Source organism: Rhinolophus hipposideros (assembly GCF_964194185.1).
Source record: "Rhinolophus hipposideros genome assembly, chromosome: 13".
Lineage (NCBI taxonomy): Eukaryota > Metazoa > Chordata > Mammalia > Chiroptera > Rhinolophidae > Rhinolophus > Rhinolophus hipposideros.
Genome location: NC_138059.1, coordinates 55,595,181 through 55,615,549, shown reverse-complemented (window position 1 = coordinate 55,615,549; position 20,369 = coordinate 55,595,181). Strand labels below are relative to the sequence as shown.

The 20,369-nt window shown below is 37.6% G+C and overlaps 1 protein-coding gene across 2 annotated transcripts in view; it reads right to left on the bottom strand.

Moving 5' to 3' along the window:
* Window positions 1–18: 18 nt before the first annotated feature.
* The window catches only part of SDCBP (syndecan binding protein), a 33,548-nt gene continuing 13,197 nt past the window's right edge, over window positions 19–20,369 (bottom strand). The window contains exons 2-9 of one of the 2 annotated variants that reach the window (XM_081070654.1): window positions 19,101–19,166; window positions 14,061–14,139; window positions 12,227–12,336; window positions 6,760–6,921; window positions 4,708–4,883; window positions 3,122–3,293; window positions 2,256–2,347; window positions 19–1,180 (exon numbers count right to left, since the gene is read on the bottom strand). In XM_081070654.1, coding sequence (XP_080926780.1) covers window positions 1,126–1,180; window positions 2,256–2,347; window positions 3,122–3,293; window positions 4,708–4,883; window positions 6,760–6,921; window positions 12,227–12,336; window positions 14,061–14,139; window positions 19,101–19,151 — 897 coding nt within the window. In that variant the 5' untranslated portion in view covers window positions 19,152–19,166 and the 3' untranslated portion in view covers window positions 19–1,125. The remainder of the gene's footprint in view (window positions 1,181–2,255; window positions 2,348–3,121; window positions 3,294–4,707; window positions 4,884–6,759; window positions 6,922–12,226; window positions 12,337–14,060; window positions 14,140–19,100; window positions 19,167–20,369) is intronic. The other variant, XM_081070655.1, reaches the window with a different exon arrangement.

Genomic DNA, 20,369 nt, shown 5'->3' with positions numbered 1-20,369 from the left:
AAATGATGCAATAATAGGCAGACTAAAATTTAACTTTATTTATACATATTTAATTAGAGTAGGCATAATCCACAAAGAAAAAAAGGCAGGATAAAGTGTCAATGCCATTTTGTTTGCAGGGAGGAGTCAGGAAATGGAACTAATTACCAGGACAACATTCTAAGACCATCTCAAAGTAGCTAGGTTACATAATGGTAAGAGTGAAATATCAAAATTAGCTATTATTCCACTTAATCTACAAATGAAAAAAGGGAGTCAAAAGTTTATCCCACTTATAGTTAAGAATTTTTACATTAAATATAGTAGTTCACTTTTCAGAAAATGATACCAGTAACTTTTAGAAGAAAGAAGTTTACGTTACACAATGACTAGAAAATCTCAAATGCAACTAAGCAGTGATGCTATAGCTCAGTATGTATCATTAAATTATTCTGGGCTAGTGTACATTTCAGTTTAATATAGAACTGCATTTTGGGTTTCAGAAGGCAGCAATAGTTATATTTTGGCTTTTACTTTAGATGCTGAACATAGTTAAGGCGATAGTTCAAGCATATTAATTGAAGGTAGTTAAACTTTAATAATCAACACAATGTCTTGCAACCTACATACACTGTGTAATGCTTACATGGAATGAAACCAGTGTTATTTAATTGGTGTTTTATAAATGCACTATACACACACACACACACGCTAAAAAAAACTATCAAAAGCAATCATTCTAAATATACTATGGTTAACAGTAAAAATGCAAATGAACTTAAGTAATATGAACAGCATTACTTGATACCTAGGATAAAAGTTCTAACAAAGCTAAGCCTGCATCAGTCATTCTAATGATAATGGCTTATAAAAGCATCAGGTTGCCAGTAGAGAAACTATTCTATGAAAGTCAGTAAATCTTTTCAAAGTTTCACATCTGTAAAACCAGGATAAGGCTACAACTATCTTGAAGTCTGAACAAGGTATCAGATCAAACAGAGATCCCCAGCCATAATGTGAGCTAGAAGGTCCTCATGCAGCATATGCTCTCTGGCTCCTAGAAAGCTTCATGTGCATAATATAAAGTTAAGTTGCCAAAGAAGTAAACTGGAGAAGTTCAGCGAAGTTTCCATTGTGCCATGACTTTTAAACCTCAGGAATGGTGTGGTCCATCAGGCTTTTTATAATGCTTGGTGCCATCCTACAAGAGAATCACACTTTTATTAAATGCTGAAGCTTGGGTTTCTTTTTTCAAAAATGCTAGGTTGAGTCAAGAACAACTGAGTCGATTCAAAAACTTAGCACAAGATAGCATCAGTGGGATGCTGGGGAGAGGATGGGGAGGGGGCAGGTCTTCCTAATGAGTTCTGATCTAAGGGTCTCATGTAATCTAGTTGTTTGTAAATATCCTGTGTGAAAGGCTATCTGGACCTTGACTAGAAAAGTTAGATAAGATACTTATACAAGGAGGTGCTTGTACATTAAGGCTGATGATTTAAAAACGAAAGAAAATGACAATGCTGTTATAAATTGGGAGGGAAACTGGGGGTGGGGGCAACTGTCACTAGTTTAAGATGAGAGCACTCTAGAATGATCAGTGATGACAATAACTTTTTTTACCCCAAAAGTAGCTAGCTACCTTCTACCCAGAAGTTGAAACAAGCAAAACTTTCATTACAGGTGTTGTATTTTTGAATTTTTAAATCCTATTTCTACATACAAGATAGAGTCTGAAAGGATTCTAAGATGGCTTGGCAAAAATAGGATTTTAAAAAGCACTAGGGACAATAACCTTTGCTTCCCCTTTTGCAGTCTTCCTACTGAGTTTTCCAGCCCTCACCCTCCACACCCCCACACAGCTCTATAAGCTTCTTGAGATGCTCGAGAATGAAAACTGAGACTCCTAAAACCCTACAGGCCAAGAATTCGCCACCATGAACCACCAGGAGTAGATTTATAGGCAGAGTGCAACCACAGCCCATTTTACTGAAAATTGGAAGCTGGAATGAAAGCCTGCCCAGGTCTGATCATGCACCCTTTTCCTATAGGAAATGTCAAAATTTAGGAACTGTATGGCAAATGCTATTCCATACTTGGGAAGTTGTGAGGAGTCATCCTTACAAACCAATCCTTCTGATTTAAACAATTTATTTCAAACTTTTAGATAAATACCAATGCCTTTTAGGTAAAGAACCAAAGGTTTGGGCATTAAAAGAAAGCACAGTGCTTATACTAAGTCACATGATCATAAGCAACAAGTTGAACTGTCTACTTACCGTTTAATAACATGTTCAAAGATAAAAGCAGGCATGATTGTAATAGTAATTACAGTCCCAGATGTTGACAATATGTCTGCAATTTGAGAGTCCTGTTGAAACGTAATGAAAATTCCAGATGTTTTATTTAATAAATATAAAACTATGTTATTCTTGATAAATACATATGTCCTCTTATGTTTTGCTAATCTTTCTAAAATCCTAACCCTTGGTATTTACAATTTTTTCTTATTTTCCTTACCAAGTTTAATTCTATAGAATCACAATGTCATATGTAGTAGCAAAATTGCTAAATAATCTGAGTTGCATATATTAGCCAAAAAAATCTATTACTTAAGATGAAATAATTTCTCCATATACAATATTACTATATCCCCTCAGTTAACTGTATTCTTAGCCACCGTTTATGAAATGAGCAGGTCTTAATGAAAACCTTCAGATGTTAAAATAGCTCTATTCAGGAATTTGTGGAAGAAAAAAACTATAAAACCAAAGTACTAATATGAACAGAAACTATTACTCATTTCCTACAATCTGGATTGCAAAAAGTTGGGCAATCATTCACTCAGAGTGCCATCTAATCTTCAATGCCCATGTCTCCACAGAATTCCAGTTTAAGGGACTTCGGAGATCGTCTAGTCTGGGCCCCTTGTTACAGGAACAATTCCAGATAATAGCTCAGGTAATTCCTTAGACAGGCTTGAGAATACAGCTAGCCAGAGCCCCAGCCCCACGTCGCCCATCTCCCCACTGAGTTTCTATGTTTCGGAGGTCAACATGAAAACAGCACCAACTAGACAGACAAATGAAAAAGACATTTGCTACAAATAACGCCAGCAGAACAAGACACAACTTCTGTTCCTTACCTTCAACCCAATGACATTCTGTCCATTAATTTCACAGATGTTATGTTCTGTGAGAAGACCATTTCTGGCTGCAGAACTATCTTTCACTATGGATGTTATTTTTCCATTTTTAAAGATAAAACCAACATGTCCAGTACTGTCCTTATGCATAGTAATTGTTCGTTCAAAGGGCCTGCAAACATAATGGGTTCAATTAAAAATGTAATTCCATGGTAAACATTTTAATGGATTTCTTCTATTGTGCCATACTGGATGCTTTGTTATAATCATCTCAGTGTTTCTAATAAAAGCAACTAAGTATGGCTCTGATATTGCACATTCACAGAACACCTTAGCACAGAAGATTACAGTTGACTCTTTAACAATGCAGGGGGTGGGGTTAGGAGCACCGACCCCTGCGCAGCTAAAAATTCGCACAGAACTTCTGACTACAGAAACTGAACTGCAGTTAGCCCACCACATCTGCAGATTCCCAACATCATATCAAAGAATTTGACCCTTAAACAACATGAATTTGAACTGCATGGGTCCACTTATTAATTAAATCCGTGTATAAGCAGACCCGCGCGGTTCAAAACCCCGTGTTGTTCAAGGGTCAACTGTAATTTAAAACAAATTTTTCCATGATAGTTTGCCTAACTTACTAATCAAGATGTCCTTTCTTGAAGTGTCAAAGACAACTGGATTTTAGAAACTTCGTTAGAGAAATGCAGGGGTGCAGCTGGGCTGTGTATTCTCACAAGCTATGCTGCAGGTTAGGATTGCTCCTCTACAACTCTGCCATCATGCTATTATATGGGTTTTATGATAAACTGGTGCTTTCATAAAATTCAGAACAGTTACATCCTTCTGTTAGGCCAAGTTACTCTTTTCCTTAGATAGAAAGCAAAAATGGCATTCACCTACAACTAAATAAATACCTACCATGTGTGAGAAACTGGAAACACAAAAGGAGATAAACAGAAGTTTAACTGAGAAGAACAAAAACCCAAAAGCTAACTGTAAAAATGGGATATAGGTCCACTTTTAACATGTATGAGGGCTGGGGCAAGAAATAAATGGAGGCCCGGGCTTCATGTGCTAAATGTTATAAATGAACTAACTGCTAAATAAAATGTTCCAACCCCCACCTTGACAACTAGAGCTTCATAAGCACCGAACAGGCCGGCTTTGGTTTTCAGAATGCACAGAACACTTGCGAGTTCTGCGGGAATCTTGGCACTTACACCCTTGGAGGGATGTCTAAGCAGTAAGTTACAAAGTGAGGCCAGGGACACCATTCTGCTTAGTTCCTTTTCCATTGGACATTTTCTATTTTTTTGAGAGAAACAGATTAAGACAAGAAAGTAACTTAGAGGACAAATTTCTGTAAGCTCTGAAATGAGGTGTATACAAAACCAGAATGCTCTTTAAAAAAAAAAAAATGAAACTATGTGAAAAAAATCTGCATCACAATTTTAAGACTCTAAGGCTCATCAAAAACATTTGATTTTCTGCAACAAAATACTATATTCACAGAATCTTAAAAGCATAAGAAAATGGAAAACTAGTCTTGAATTTGTATTTGAATTGTTTAGTCAGCTTACCTGTCACGAATAGTCATAGTGATCTTCTCTCCAAAAGCCTGTTTGAGCACCTTGTGTGCTTTATCAGAGCTCCAGCCTGCACAGTTCTCCCCATTGATCTGGAGTACTTGGTCCCCGAATCTCAGACCAACCAACGAGGCTGGAGAATTTGCCTGGACTAGCTGGACAAATATACCCTACAGGAGAAGATAATAACTGGTCATTTACCACTGTTATGGTATAGTTTTAAAATGCTGGAAAATTAGGAACCAACTGATTAGGTTAAGAATCTACCCTAGTAAAAAAACAAACAAAAATTACATGAGTATATGCATCATTACCCCCAAAAAATAAACCAAAAATTTTACCAAGGCATAAACCCCCAGAAATAAAGCAAAAAAGAGAGACCTCAAGTGGTGATTTCTACCTCAAATCATGACCCAGTCTCAGTCAGCCCTTCAACTTGGAATAAAAAGACTTGGGAAAATGAAGGGTTACTGTAATAAATGTGAGCTTCTATGAGCCTGACAGAAAATCAAATAGGTATTGGCCACATGATCATTATTTAGGGGAAAGTGAGTCAAGTGTTAGGAGTTTCGTGATTTCTTTTACAGTTTAAAAAATGATACTTTAAAGATACCTTTTATGATAGTTTAATGATACCTTTCAAGCTAAAGGATTCCTTTATCCATTTGCTAAATTATGCATAATCAAGTAAGAGTTTATGATTTATTAAACAGCCTAAAAAGGTGGGCACATTCAATACCACTATAGTTCTTACAAAGAATCCAGTAGGAAGTAACTCAAGCACTTTAACTAAGAACTAAACCCATATGGATATTTTTACTTATATAAATTCTGAATCTCACATGTTGAACAAACTATAAACAAATAAGTATAAAAGAAGAGCGAGCCTGGTAAAATGTGAAAGCATCTACAGGGCTAGACCCTATCAACCATCTTAAGCTGGGTCAGACATGACTTCTGTCTGTGTCCTCTACTTCAGTTTAGGGTGGTACATGGAAACTAGGCAGCATTCTGTAAAGCGGTCTGACCAATGAGCTTTGACCAAGAGGACAAATCCACTGCAAGGATAACTGCAATGGGGGACAAGGGCCTATGAAAAGCATCTGATTTCTTTAGGATGGACAAAGGAAGGAGCGCAGAAGAAACCCTGGCAGAAAGGGCAGCAAATACTCTATTCACTGAAGAGGAAGGGAGAGCAGCAAAGTCAGAGCTGCTCAAAGAAGCATGCTGTGTCTTGAGTAAACTACGAGTGTGCAAAGACATCAACGCCTGCAGTCCTCTGGGGAAGCAGGCAAGATTGGGGCTTCCTGCCAAAATCAGCCTCAGCCATTTCCCACAATGTGCCATGCTCATTTCCTATGTGAAAAGATTGGACACAATGAGCTGAGACTTCGAGACTAAAAAGGAATCCAAATAGGCAATGCCTACAACCATACTGGGGTAAAGACTGGGTATATCCTCAATTCTGAACGCTTCCTCAGAGTAACCCTGTTTGATTTCTCCAGTAAAGTAAGAGGAAAGGTAGTGTCATTAGAAAGTAATGGTTGCCCTAATTAGAAAGCCACCTTTGCTCAGAAATGACCTATTAAATTCAAATTGAAGGATGGAAATAACAAAACTGTAAAACCTCTTCCCAAGTTAAATGATCATCATTTGGTATAAAAATACTCATTGTAAGACCACTGATTCTCACTGGTCAGTCTTTTCTTAACTTCTACATATGTTGCCCTATTTCAATGCCAGAATTCTATTCATGTAAACTATGTTGTAATATGTACAGACCAGTGAACTTTATTCCAGGGAGAAGACTCAAAAAAGAAAAAAATATATGCACACATAGTAACGTTGGAAGTCCCAAGTCTGCCGCTTCAGAACAGGGCATCTCTCCAAGTGGAAAAATTTAAGTTAGCAGATTTAAAATATTCTCAATGATAAATACACCATTATAGCTAATTAAAGCATTTCATTTTAAATTATTCTAACATTGATCACTTAATATCCTATAAGCAATTTAGACAAATTCAAATAGACATTAAAAATACTTACATTATCTACAGATTTCAGCCTGAGCCCAATTTTTCCATCTTGATCCTTACACAAAATGACTTCACGAATCCCTTGCTTAATTTCTGCTCTACGAATTCCAACATCATTACCAGTTACAGGAGCCACCATATAGTTCATACTGGAAGATCTTGCTACCAACTGCTGACAAACATACAATGTGTCAATATTTACAAACATTTTCCGTGAAAAAAATCAAAAATGATAAATAACTTGAATATACTCATTTGTGGTTTCCCAAAAAGTAACCTGGAAATTATTTTCTTCAGATAAGGTTTGATTTATGCAAAAATGATGCTGGTATTTACTTACTAATTCTCCAGGTAACATATTCCCACATTTATCATCTCCGGTAGATTCAATGACTTACTCTCTGTCTGCAGCCTTCTGAATTCACTGACATTTATTTCATGTGTATTTTGGTTTGTCTTCAACTCAAATGTGTTATTATCCTTGAACTTAAAGGCCATATCATATTTTTGAAACTCACGCAACATTTTCCAGAGGGCCCTTTTATATGGCCTGGTTCTTAGCAACCTAGTTACCTTTTCAGAGTTTTTATAAAAGAGCAACCTTCTCACCTCCCAGAGCCACTGTGAGGCTTAAAAGAAGTGCATGTTACGTGAGTGCTGGCACACAGGACTAATATTATTTCTCGTCCCCTTTAATAAATACCTGTGGATTACCCAATTGTAGGCACAAACAAGAATACCTAACTTAGGGACTCATGTCAGGTACCACATATATTTCAAGTTTCTTGTATTTTTCAAGTTTTCTTGACTAAAACTGGTTTCTTATTTTCTCAACTAAAAAGACAGTGAAGGAAGAGCTCGCCAAGACCTCTTAATTGGAATCTGTCATAAAAAGCTCTGATCAACCTCCATTCCTCAGAGTGGCAATGACAAGGAAAGAGGAACCTTAGCTACATATACACCATGGATTGCAAACTTTTTTTTCAGAACTCAAAGCTGACAGTCTACCAGGAGTAACACACACACACCACATACAACTATACTAGAAATCAGAACACAATGCCAGAAACTATTATTTATGAAGGATTACAAAGATTCAAAAGAAATAGCTATGAGACAAAGGAAAATTAGTAATAGCATAGAAAAAGAAAAACTTCAGATGCAAATGAATTATTTAGTTTAGCTGGAGTACAGAACAACGGGAGGCCTTTACGGTAGGTTTAATTTTTGGAAAAGAAATCTTTATTTTTTCCAACAAGTATTTTTAAGTACCTATACGAGTGCTTACTTACTATTACCATTCTCAACACCACCACATTACCTCTGCCCCTCCGCCATCCTAAGCAAGCAACCATCTGCAGAAGGGCCACTATAATGACCTTCTAGACAGTCTCTCTGCTTAGACTCTTGCCCTTCTACTATCCAATCTCCACAGAGCAATCACAGAAATCTTAAAAAAAAAAAAAAAAAATCAGATTATGCCACTCCCACAACTCAGCTCCCAACCCTTTACTGTGGTCTCCAAGGCCACAGACCCCTGGCCCTGACCACCCGCCTCCAATGCCATCTGCTCTCACGTTGCCTTGTTTCCTCTGCCCATCACTGAGAGGCCCTGTCTCTCAGGTCTACAAAGTTCATTTCTGCCTGAAGTCCTTTGAGTTCTGTCTATACTGTACGGAATGTTCTCCCACCAGACATTCATGCCTCACTCCCTCATTTCATTCAGCTCTCTGCTCAAATGTCAGCCTTTTAGAGAGAATGTACACTCGCCACAGTGAAATGTAGCCCTGGCAGACTATTCACTTACTCTTCTTCCACATGTCGTATTGGTTTATTTGTTTAGAATTCTGAGTTTCACTAGCGTGGGGAGGGGCAGGGCACTGTGGTTCGCTATCCTAACTGTTCTACCACACGTAGCACAGTGGGCGTGTGGGCGACTTCTTAAGCTATTGGCTCTCATCTCCACTCAGTTAAGGTGCCTGGGGAACAACAGCATGTTGAGCAGCTGGCCTTCTACCTTACAGGATACAATATAAGCTTTGAATGAGCAACCAAATACATAACGTACTTTCTTCCGAGGCCCAAATATAAGGTCTAGAAACCAAGGCGTGGCCATGGGAATGTTCCCGCTCACTGTTACCTCTAAGCACCCTTGCATAAAACCTTTGCATCTCATCCCACATCTTTGAGCTTCGCAGTTTGGAGGTCTTACTTACAAGGGAGGAATGCCTCCAGCAGGGGACCCAACAGTGTTTCCCTTGTATAAGAAGGTTGCCACCTAATTGCTTTTGACTTCACATGCCACTGAACAAAGGCAAGAAGAAGTTACTGACCAGGCTAGGGTGGTTAATTCTCGTTACCGAGAGGAAACTGGGTTGCTGCTAGGTAATGAGTTCCAGACTATGTTTAGAACCCAGGAGATGCCTTTTAGGTCTTCCATGTCCAACAGTACAATTAATAAAAAAGCAGACTTCTGCTTGCAGTCATGATGGAGCCAGACTGACCTCCTGCCATAAACTAGAAAACTGGAAACATAGGAGGCAAGCATTTTTGGACAGTGGACATGCATTTTGGACAGGCAGCGTAGGGCAGTGATCCCCGAGAGAGGGGAGGCACACCGGGGAGCGCTGGCATCACCGGCTTTCTGTCCCGAGCACAGAGGTCCGAACCCCATGCAGCACACCATGCTCTTGATGAGCTGAGGAGACCAAGACCAGAGGTCAGGAGGGTGAAGCAGCTTGTAAGGCAGCTAGAATTTTCAGGCTGAGCTCCAGACAGCCGAGTCTGCTGCTGTATACTAGTGCCAGTACATGTGAGGTGAAGCTCCACAAGCCAGGCAGGAAGCTGCAGCTGAACCCTTCCTGAAGCTCACGCAGGTTGGGAGACATTCATGCTCCCACCAGCCAGAGCAGACTCCGCAGGGCATTCAGTGGAGAACCTAGAGGGGACACACTTCTTTAGCAGGGGGGCTCCACTAGCCCTACAGTAGAGGACGCTTCAAACCTACCCCAGGAAAGTGTATAAACAAGCCCTAGAAGGATCAAGCTGATGTGCATGTAACTTAATTGACCGCCAGAAACCCCCTGACAAAGTGCCGACACTCTTGAAAGAAATACAACATAATTCAGCACCTAACAACAAAAAATTCACAATGTCCAAATTCAATTAAAAAATAGGTGGTGTGCGAACAAGCAGGAAAATGTAACCCATAATCAGGAGAAACGTCAATAGAAGGATCTGGAAATGACAGCTCATGAAATTAGCACGCAACTTTTTAAAACAGCTACTATAAAAATATGCTCAATACACTCAAGGATTTAAAGGAAACAATGAATGAGGAGAAAAATAGAAGATGTAAAAGCCAGATGGAACATCTAGAGAAGAAAAACACAACATGTGAAATGAAAAATTCACTAGATGGAAAGAGTTAATAGAAATCTACAGCAATAAATTAAAAGAAAAAAGAAAAAAAACTTAGGGCACTACAGAGCCCTGGTGATTCAGACACTTCAGAGATGAAGGTTCAGGTTACCCCACTAGGTATTAAAAAAGAAAGGACCAGAAGAATGTGAAGTAGACACAGGGAGTCTCCATACTGACTCGGGCCTCCTGACCAGTTAGCCACAATAACAATCACAGCAGCTGTGATCCCTTCTCTGTTGTATCTATACATTTTCTGTACACACAGCAATTAACTTTTTTGTTTTTCCCTACTTCCTTTTACATTAATACAAGAATTAGTGTTTAACTTTATGCTTTTATCTTTGGTTAAAAAAAATACTCATCTGGGAGTGTGAATACTTAGGGGATAATAAATATTGCACAGTAATCAATCCCATGGACCACCGCCCAGAAATGGCCACAATAACTGGTACTGTCCCATGTGCGGGAAAGGGGAAGAGTAACTTTGAGATATCAGAGGTAACTAGCTTGATTTTATGCACCTTGACTTAAGAATGACTTCTGTATTTCTACAAATTTGTAAAGTAATACAGAAAACAAGAATATGCGACAGAGACCATGTGTGGCCAGCAAAACCTAAAATACCATGGGTCCCTTAATAGAAAATGTTTGCTCAACCTCAATTTTATGAAGAATTGCATCTTTTAAGGGGAAAGTATAAAGTTGTTATTGCTGTCTTGTGAACTCAGAGTATTTGTAGAAGTGTGTGGACATACTGAGTAGTCAAAGGAGTGCTAGGTAAAAGGCAGTGCTAGGTAAAAAGCTACTGTCCGTCAGCTCCAAACCCACCCTTCTAGATGCTAGCTAGTAACGCTGGGGGTTAAAATGTGCAAATTACATTTTCCTTTGTCAGTGGGTTTCTGGTTAGCATCCACCACATGAGGCACTAGAGTGAGATCGGAAGGCTGTGAGAGGGATAAGTATCTTGTTCCTTCCTGTTCCTGTCACCACTGCCTGTTGGCAGCAGTTAACTCCATTCTCCAGCTCTTACTGACATTTCCAAAACCAGCCTCAGTGCAACCCCTCTGAGGTACCAGCGCTGTCAACCGTGTGCCCTCCGCCAAGGTCTGAGGCCCAACTCCATGGATCTGGTCCCCCACATTTCTAGGTTCTGATAACTCCGATCTCTGCCCTGCGTTACTCCAGTCCTAAGAGGAACAGCTACTTTCCACAATTACGGATGTATTCCATTATTGCTTTTTTCAATTCTTAATCCTCTTTGTCTAATTTCTTAAATTATCTCTGTTGAAATACCTACTGTGATTTCTGTTTTCCCAACTGACCTCTAACTGATGCAAGTTTTCAAAAATATTTGGCAAATAAACAAACACCAGGTACTATGTTAAGCACTGGGGTTACGGCAACAAGACAGACATGCACCCTGTTTTCATGAAGTGTTTAACTGTAATTGTAAGTGCTACTAAGTACTATGGCCTTATAGCAACGACCTTAATAAAAGGCTACAAGATACAGCATATTTAAGCCTAGAACTTGGGGTTTAATTATAAAGAACTTTAGACCTTGAAATGTTAAAAGATTATGAGCAAAATAAAGATATGATAGACCTATACTTCAGGATGATTACTCTAGTAGCAGCTAGTAAGCACTGTTTGTTGTAAGAAGTTAAAAGAGGAGGTGTAAGAGACTGTAACAACCTAGGTTAGAAGTACAGAAACCCTGAAGAGGGTTACAGTAGGACTAGAATGGATAAAATGAATACAGGAAACGTGGTGGAGACAGTATCACTAGGTCTTAGTGGACTACATGCAGAAGACAAAGGAGAATGGACAGGTCAAGGCGTAATAAGAATTTTTAACTTCTAATAAATTAGAAAAGTGTTAACAGCACAAAAGAAAGTAGACTACTTAGCAGTAATATTCAGGAGGCAGTCTAAAATTTCTGACAAGAGAAATCAACGGTAAAGTTATGCATCTGTAAATTAGCCACAAAAAGAACCTGTATCTCTGTATAAAGCATGATTTTATGTAATTCAAAATTAATTACACAATACATACCCCCTGAGTTGGTGCTCCAGGGACCATGGCCATATTTGCATGTATCTCCTCTTCATTTAAACTCAAGCCCATGTACTGAGAGAGCTCCGGATACAATTTAGGATAGAGATCTAATATGAATAAATCAATGAATAAAGAAAAAATATTCAAATGAAATATTTTTGAATAGAATATTAAAAATAAAAACTTTTTTATAATGGATTTCTACTTATGTTTAAAAAGTTACATTAATTTATAATTATAAGATGAATTTGAATTAGCAAATTGGAAAAGCACCTCCCTGTCTCTGTAATGACAATCAGAAATGGAAAATACAGACACAGTTTAATGTGGGGCCGGCCCGGTGGCTCAGGTGGTTGGAGAGCCGTGCTCCTGACGCCAAGGTCACGGGTTCGATTCCCACATGGGCCAGTGAGTTGCACCCTCTACAGCTAAGACTGTGAACAATGGCTCTCCCTGGAGCTGGGCTGCTGTGAGAAGCCAGAGGTTGGCGTGAGCGACTGCGGGCTACTGTGCGCTGCCCAGGCACTCAATATGAGTGGCCGGCAACAATCGTGAGCTGCCGTTGGCTGCTGTGTGCTGCCGTGGGCTACCATGTGGTGCCATGAGTGGCCGGTGGCCAACGTGAGTGGCTGGCCAGCAGCTGGTAAGAGCTGCTGTGAGCGGCTGACTGGCGACCGACTGTCTCAGCGAGGTCTCAGCCGGTGGGAGCGCAAGTTTCATAATATCAGCATGGGCCAGGAAGCTGTGTCCTACACAGCTAGTCTGAGAAACAATGGTTTGAACCGGGGTGGGGGGCAGGGGGAGCGGAAGAAAGGGCAGGGGGAAGAAACAGTTTAATATGAAAGTTGTAAAATATGAAGACACTTGAACTAAAATAACCTCAGACTTCTAAAGACTCAGAAAAGTAGAAATAATTTTTCCAAGTAAACTGTCTTTCCTTTTTCTTAAAATAAACCAATTTGGTTAGCAATTTTGTAAACATACCACTGATTCTCCAATATAGGACAACTGACAAAAATGTCAAGGCAGCTATTTTACAATCCATTCAGTAAAAATGGCTATGAAACGATTCTTCTGCATTAACTACAATTTTTTTAAAAATCAAAGCGTGTAAATTTATTTAGTGTCGTATCATTTTAAGAATGTTAACCACATTCCAAAGAATGTTAACCACATTCCAAAGAAATCTGAAATACTGTTAATATTTAAGTATTAACATTATTTAACCTAGTGGTAGAGTCAAGTACTATTTCCAAAAGCTCTTTTTCACATGATTTTTACAAAAAATAGTGACTTAAAATGGATTTTCTAAAATAAAGTTATAGTTATAAGACGAGAGGCCACAAAAACCTGTTTAACACTATTTTTGTATCTTAAGTCATACTATTTATGGTCTCTCTCCGGAATCCCTATGAACTCAAAAGGAAAAGAGACTGAAGAGAAAGACATGGAAAGATTCCAGGATTTGGGAAGGTTCCCCCAAAAGAATGTGGTTGGAAATTCTCCCACCCCAAAATAGAAGACAGTTCAGGAAGTTGAAGAACAGTCGTATGGGCACAGCTCACATAAATGAATCAGTCATAAGTTAGGAACTTATAAGAACTAAAATTGCATTTAATTAACGTAATTTTCATTAAGCCATAAAACACATCTTCATAGTTCACTTTCTGACTAAAGGTTTATTTTTTTAAATAAACATTTTTTTCTTACTACTAGAGCTTTAACCAGTAATTTTATGCTGCATAATTTTTTTAAAAAATCTCAGATTCCCTATTTCAGCAAAAGAAAGACATTTCTATTCAAGAAGAATGAACCCAAAGTATAAACCTACTTCCATCTTGAAAGATGGGAGCAGAAGCTTCAGACAAAATTGCTGGGTTGGCAGGGTTTGCAGAAAAGGCACTTTGAGCCTGAAAAAGAAAAGAAGAAAACTCTAACAACAATGTTATATATACATATTTAAAATTCTTATATCATTTATAAGTTAAATTCAGTGACTCCAAAAAGAGAAACACGGAAGTTGTATTCAAGAAAGTTTAATTTCAAATGCTTCAGCAATATACAGAGGGTGCCAAACAACTGTATACACATTTTAAGAGAGGAAAAAACTGTATTAAAATTGCAATACTCAATATATACCAATAACAAAAGATGAATACAAGTCACATGTGACTTCCGCAATTACAAGAGGTGCTCAAAGTGGTTACCATCAGCATAAATTTAATAGTTTTTTCTTTCTTAAAATGTGTATACATTTTTTGGCACCCTCAGTATTTTTCAAAGAAAATCTGCAAATCAAAAATATATTTCATATTCTAAATATTTTAAAACCATGCACAAAAAACTTGACTAAGCACCATTCTACATATCTTATAACCAATATTTCATAGGGGTGCTGCAGACTAATAAATTAATATTTTCAAAATGTATTACAAAATGCATAGCCACCCATTTTCCATTATCTTTTACTAGGCTAAGTAAAAGCATTTCATTGTCATAAGAAAAAGAGCTCAATTGTAATCACATAAAAAGACATATGTTAGAAAAGGCCTATACATTTAAATACCTATTAAGTTGCTAATATTTATCTTGCCATTTTAGCATATCCTATTGAAATAAACTATCTTCACTTTAGCAAATATAAGAAGGTGTTACACTAAATTAAAAAACATTACAATGTATGAAAAACACATACTTTATCACTGAATAAAAGAATGATGATAAAAGAATATAATTTATAACTGTTAAGCAAACTTGCCAAAATCACTTTAACAATGTATACATGCGCAAGTATGCCAGGAATTCCTCTCTGGGCTGCCTGTATAGCCCATGTCATATTAAGTATTCCACTGACAGAAATCCTTTCTCCTTTACAGACAGATCAGAGTTTCTGAACTAGCCATATGTCAAGAGATAAGGTTGGTAATAAGTTGTATGCCCATCTCTAATATCATGTTCTATAATAGCAGAAATATGTCGATTAAATAATTTTATACTTTTATCTCAACCTAGCCCTAAAATTAATGCCAAGAATAGTCCCAAAGATCCTTGGAGCGGGGGCGGCCGGATGGCTCAGCAGAGCGCAAGCTCTTAACGACAAGGTTGCTGGTTCAATTCGCACATGAGATGGTGGGCTGCGCCCCCTGCAACTAAAGACTGAAAATAACGACTGGACTTAGAGCTGAGCTGCCCCCTCCAGAACTAGATGGAAGGACAACGACTTGACTTGGAGCAGATGGGTCCTGGAAAAATACACTGTTCCCCAATACTCTCCAATAAAAAATTTAAGGAAAAAAAAGCCATTACATCACTTCACTTAAAAAAAAAAAAGATCCTTGGAGAGATCAAAGCTTAATTTAAGTAAGTACAGCCTATAAAAGCATTGAATGGTACTTGACTCATACGGAAGTGTTCTGATATGCGTGTTGTAAATGTTCTGATATGCGTGTTGAGTCATTTTTATTTTTTATAACTTGTCACATTCTAAGTTGAAATAAAAAGCAGCATGGAAATCTTTATAATTTTATGTAACAATTCACAAACTCAAAATGTGTTGAATTTTTAAAGTTCTTTGACCAGGTATCAGCTGAAAGAAAACTAGCGCCCCGTGGATTATTTCTTGGATAATAGCTAAGAAAAAAAAACACTGTTCTAAACTAAAAATGAGCTATCAAGTTATGAAAACACAAAACACATGGAGGAAACTTAAATTCATGTTACTAAGTGAAAGAAACCAGTCTAAAAAGGCTGATTACTGTAGAAGTCCAACTAAATATTCTGGAAAAGGTCAAACTGTGGAGACAGAAAAAAGATCAGCAGTTGTCAGGGATTAGCGAGGGGAGCAGGAGGAAAAGACAGCAGAGGATTTTTTAGGACAGTGGAAGTATCTGATATACTACAATTGATGGCTACATGTCATCATACATTTGTCAAAACCAAGAGTATTCAACACCAAGTGAACCCAGGTGTAAACTAGGCACTCTGGGTGGTAACCACGTGTCAGTGTCGGTAAGCCACTGTGACAAACGCACCGCGCTGGTGAGGATGCCCACAGTGGGGAGGATGGGCTTTGTACAGGGAGGGGAAGTAAAATGGAAACTCTTTTGTACTTTTCATTCTATTTTGCTGTGAACCTAAAATTGCTCTAAAAGGCAGAATAATTAAAAAAAATTTGGTCCTTTTTAGTTGGTTATTATTTTCTATTCTTTCATTCATTGCTATTGCTCTTATCCAAGGAATACTGAAGAATATATACAGAAAGCTCTTTGCAAAGTTATATATTTAATTATTATGTAATCTGGAGGAATAATAGATGGTACAACAAGGGCTTAAGGACTATCAGTCATTAAATATAGCAAGTTGTTTCACACTTACTTGAACTTTCAAACTATTTAAAAAGTAACTATGTGCTCCCCCATGGAGCACAGTTACTGCCAGGGCATGTTGTCTCTGCCATTACTGAAAGTATGTGGAGGGACCACACTCATGGAGTCACCATTGCCAACCTCTGCTCACTGGGTTAGGAAACTGATGAGTACTGGATCTCTTTATCATTGTTTCTTAAAAGCTTTTTTTATATAGGTATAGCAATCACAGACTCCTGTAAAGGATTCTTAATAGAGAGGTTCACAGATCACGTGATGCTGAAAGCCACAGCCTAATGGTTATTGTAAAATAGTTTACAAAGTATGAACTGCCAGTTCACTGGCAGCAATTTAGCTTTGCTATGATATAAAAGGCCAGAAGATGAGAAAATGAATACCACCTCTGCAGGGGCATCTCAAGAACAAAAATAAACCTAAGTATCAGCAATCATGAAAAATGAACAAAGAAAGAAAACAGTTCAAGACTTTGATAACTAGGTTAGGAATGTTTTTAATCCAGTGAGAATAAAAACAAACAAAACAGAAAACAAAATGTTTCCCCCTTTTTACTTATTGTTATATCTCCAAGCCACTAGACTTCTGCTCAAAACATAAAAGGTCTTCCACTGGAAATATCCATATAATTTGCTTCTCCTTAAAGAGGTCAGCCTAATGTAGGCTGTAGCCCTTTTATTTTCCAATCCACTATTTGTCAATATCAACTCTTTTCTTCTTTTTCTGCTGTTTTAAAAATCAAAAACCTCTGCTTGAAGTGATCTGTGGTTAATTTAGAGTTCGATTCCATAAAAATGAACAAAAAAGAATGAAAGATTAGTGATTCGTTCCATCCATCTGCAAATCCTTATCAGTTAATGCTCTGATGTCATATTAATGGCTACATTAATGGTTAATTGGCATTCTTCTTTCCCCCCCCCCTTTTTCCCCTTCCCCCTTTCCCTCCAACTTCGAGTCAAGCCATTGTTCTGTCTAGTTGTAGGGGATGCAGCTCGTGGCTCATGTGGGAATGAAACAAGCTACCTCGGTGTTATGAGCGCAGAGCTTCAACCACCTGAGCCGCCCGGCCGCCCCATTTATTGTTATTCTTGAAGGCTAAATATTTCAGATAAAGGCTTTTTAAAAAGAAAATGTGCTTATTTAGATGAACTTTGTGGAAATAAAAACCACATGAGAAAAATACTGACAAAATACTGAAGAAGGAAGTGATGGAGCATTTAAGATGACTGAACGAGCCACTTAAAATTGTGAGGCATCAAAGCCTTGGCAGCTGAACAGTAGATTTCAGAGATTTTACAAACCACATTTTAATATCCACAGTGGATCTATGATGAACAATATGTGTTTACTGGTCTATCCCCATATTCACCCAATCATTACTACAAAGTTAATCATTCCAGCTACATATTTGTTATTACTGCTAGAATTTTTTTCACCCTAAAAAGGTCAACAGTTTGCTTTAAAAACATATTCTTGAGATTGCTTAAGACTTCTCACAAGTTTGAAACAAACACTTTATGCTCATTTAATAATTATTAAGAAGTAAATCTCACTTAAGAGTAAACTGAGGTCAAGGTCTCAAGTAAAATGATCTTTAAGGTAAGAAACTTTGAAGTAAAAACAACTCAAAAAAATTTCATCACACTTATCATGTTAAAAAGATTTTAGGAATAAAAAAGTTCAAGACAGTTATCTTGTCAAATTAAAAGAATAAACAACTGCTGAAAAAACTGAGTTTATAAGAGATCAAGGTGAAAGTAAACTGGAAACGAGATGGGTTCATTAAATACTACAAATCATCTCCGGTTAAAAAGAACAAAAATGTACAAAATAGCAAGAATTGACCCCAGTCTCAAACCTTCTTAAGCAGAAACACATCTCCAAAACTAATACATGAAAGGACTACAAAAAGCTTTGATTTTATGCAATTAGAAGTACTGTAATCTCTAACATAGTTATTTAAAGCATGGACACGTGAAATGTGTGCTGTTTATATCTAAAAGGAAATAAATCACTATGCTTTCAGTGTGCTTTCCCACTACTACTCTCTATAAGCAACATGTACACTTCACTATTTCTATAATTTTTAACTTCAAAGACAAGGCAAGAATTATTTTAAAGATTGGTCATACCTGAAGATCCAAAAGAACAATGTACTAATTTTAAACAAAACTAGACATGTAAAAAGTTGGAATGTATTTCACCAATTCATATATTGCATTGGATTTAAATTTTAGTCATAAAATCAAGTTATCTTTGAATAGTTTAAGTCCAGTTTTAAAGAAATAATATCCTGTATCCATTCATTCACAGCGAAATGAAAAAGAATTGCTAGCTTTTCTGTAACTTTTTAGTCTGCAATTAATTGAGAAATAAAAGTGTATGAAGTGTAAAAGTGAACAAATACATCTATTTAAGCTTCATGCTTCACTTTGACACTAAAATGTATGCCCTAGTGCATGGGGGGAAAGAAGCACTTAAACAAAACCTACCTGAATTACTTTGTCTACCTTCAGGTCTTCAAGAGATGGGTACAGAGACATTTTTGCAAGATTTTTCTAAAGAAAACAACAAAAAAATTTGATTCAGATTTCATTGAAATTTAAATAGTATGATAACCAGCAACATAGACATAAACGTGTAAATGTTTAAAAAATAAGAAACATTTAATTGCAAAACACATGGAAAAAATGAACATTTAGGTTGTACTAAAAATTGTTAACTGATTATAATGGTTACCAAACTACCTCACCCACCCTTACCACTACAATCAAAATATATCCATTACAGATTTTACACTTCCCTTCAAGTACAATTCCATTCACTTCAAAAGTTTAGAAAAGCAGAGAACTATTATGTGATCTACCTCATGTACACAAGTGCTTGGCAACTGAGTGAGGATTACACCCTTCTGTCAAAAAACTAAAAACAGTTCCTATGCGGTATCTATCTATAAAACCTCTATCACTAGGAAAAATATATATCCACGTACACACATATATACATATATATGTACAGTTGACCCTTGTCACCTATATTTCCACCTGCAGTTGGGAATACATGTACACAGACGGCTGACGTGAGTTACACTCGGATTTTCGACTTTGAGGGTGGTCTGGTCCTCTAAACCCCTCGTTATTCAAGGTCAACTGTATATATAAAAAACAACATGCTGTATACTAACTGTTAGTGGTTTTATCTTCAGGAGACATGAACAAAATAGATAGTAAGGGAATGAGGGATAAGAGGGAAATTTTCACATTTTAAACACGTCAATATTGTTCAATGCTGTTTAGTGACCATGATTACTTTTTGTAGTGATTTGAAATAAAATTTTCTGCAAGTATTCCAATGCTATGTATTTTGAAATTTTGTCTAGCTAGCTATATTGAGATGAATGCCTGGTACTTTACACCCAGCATAAAAGAATATATCCTAAATTGGTAGAGGGATTGACATAGATTCTTGAGCCGGTTATCCATTTATTACCTCCCATCTCCAAATCCACCATTATTGACTTCTCTGTAAAAATGAAAGCCCTTTTAAATGTTGCTCTTTTGCCAGGGGGCATGATGTTAAGCTTTGTCAATAAACGGAGCTAGAAGTACCCTGGAGGAGGTTTTGCTCCAGCCAGGCTCCTGCAGTACCCGCCCTCTGTAGCATTAGCATGGGGCTCCAGCAGGGACCAGCTTAAGGACCAGCCCCCTGCAGTGCACAGCTCACAGCGCCCCCCACCCACACTCAGCCCAGCAGCTTCCCAG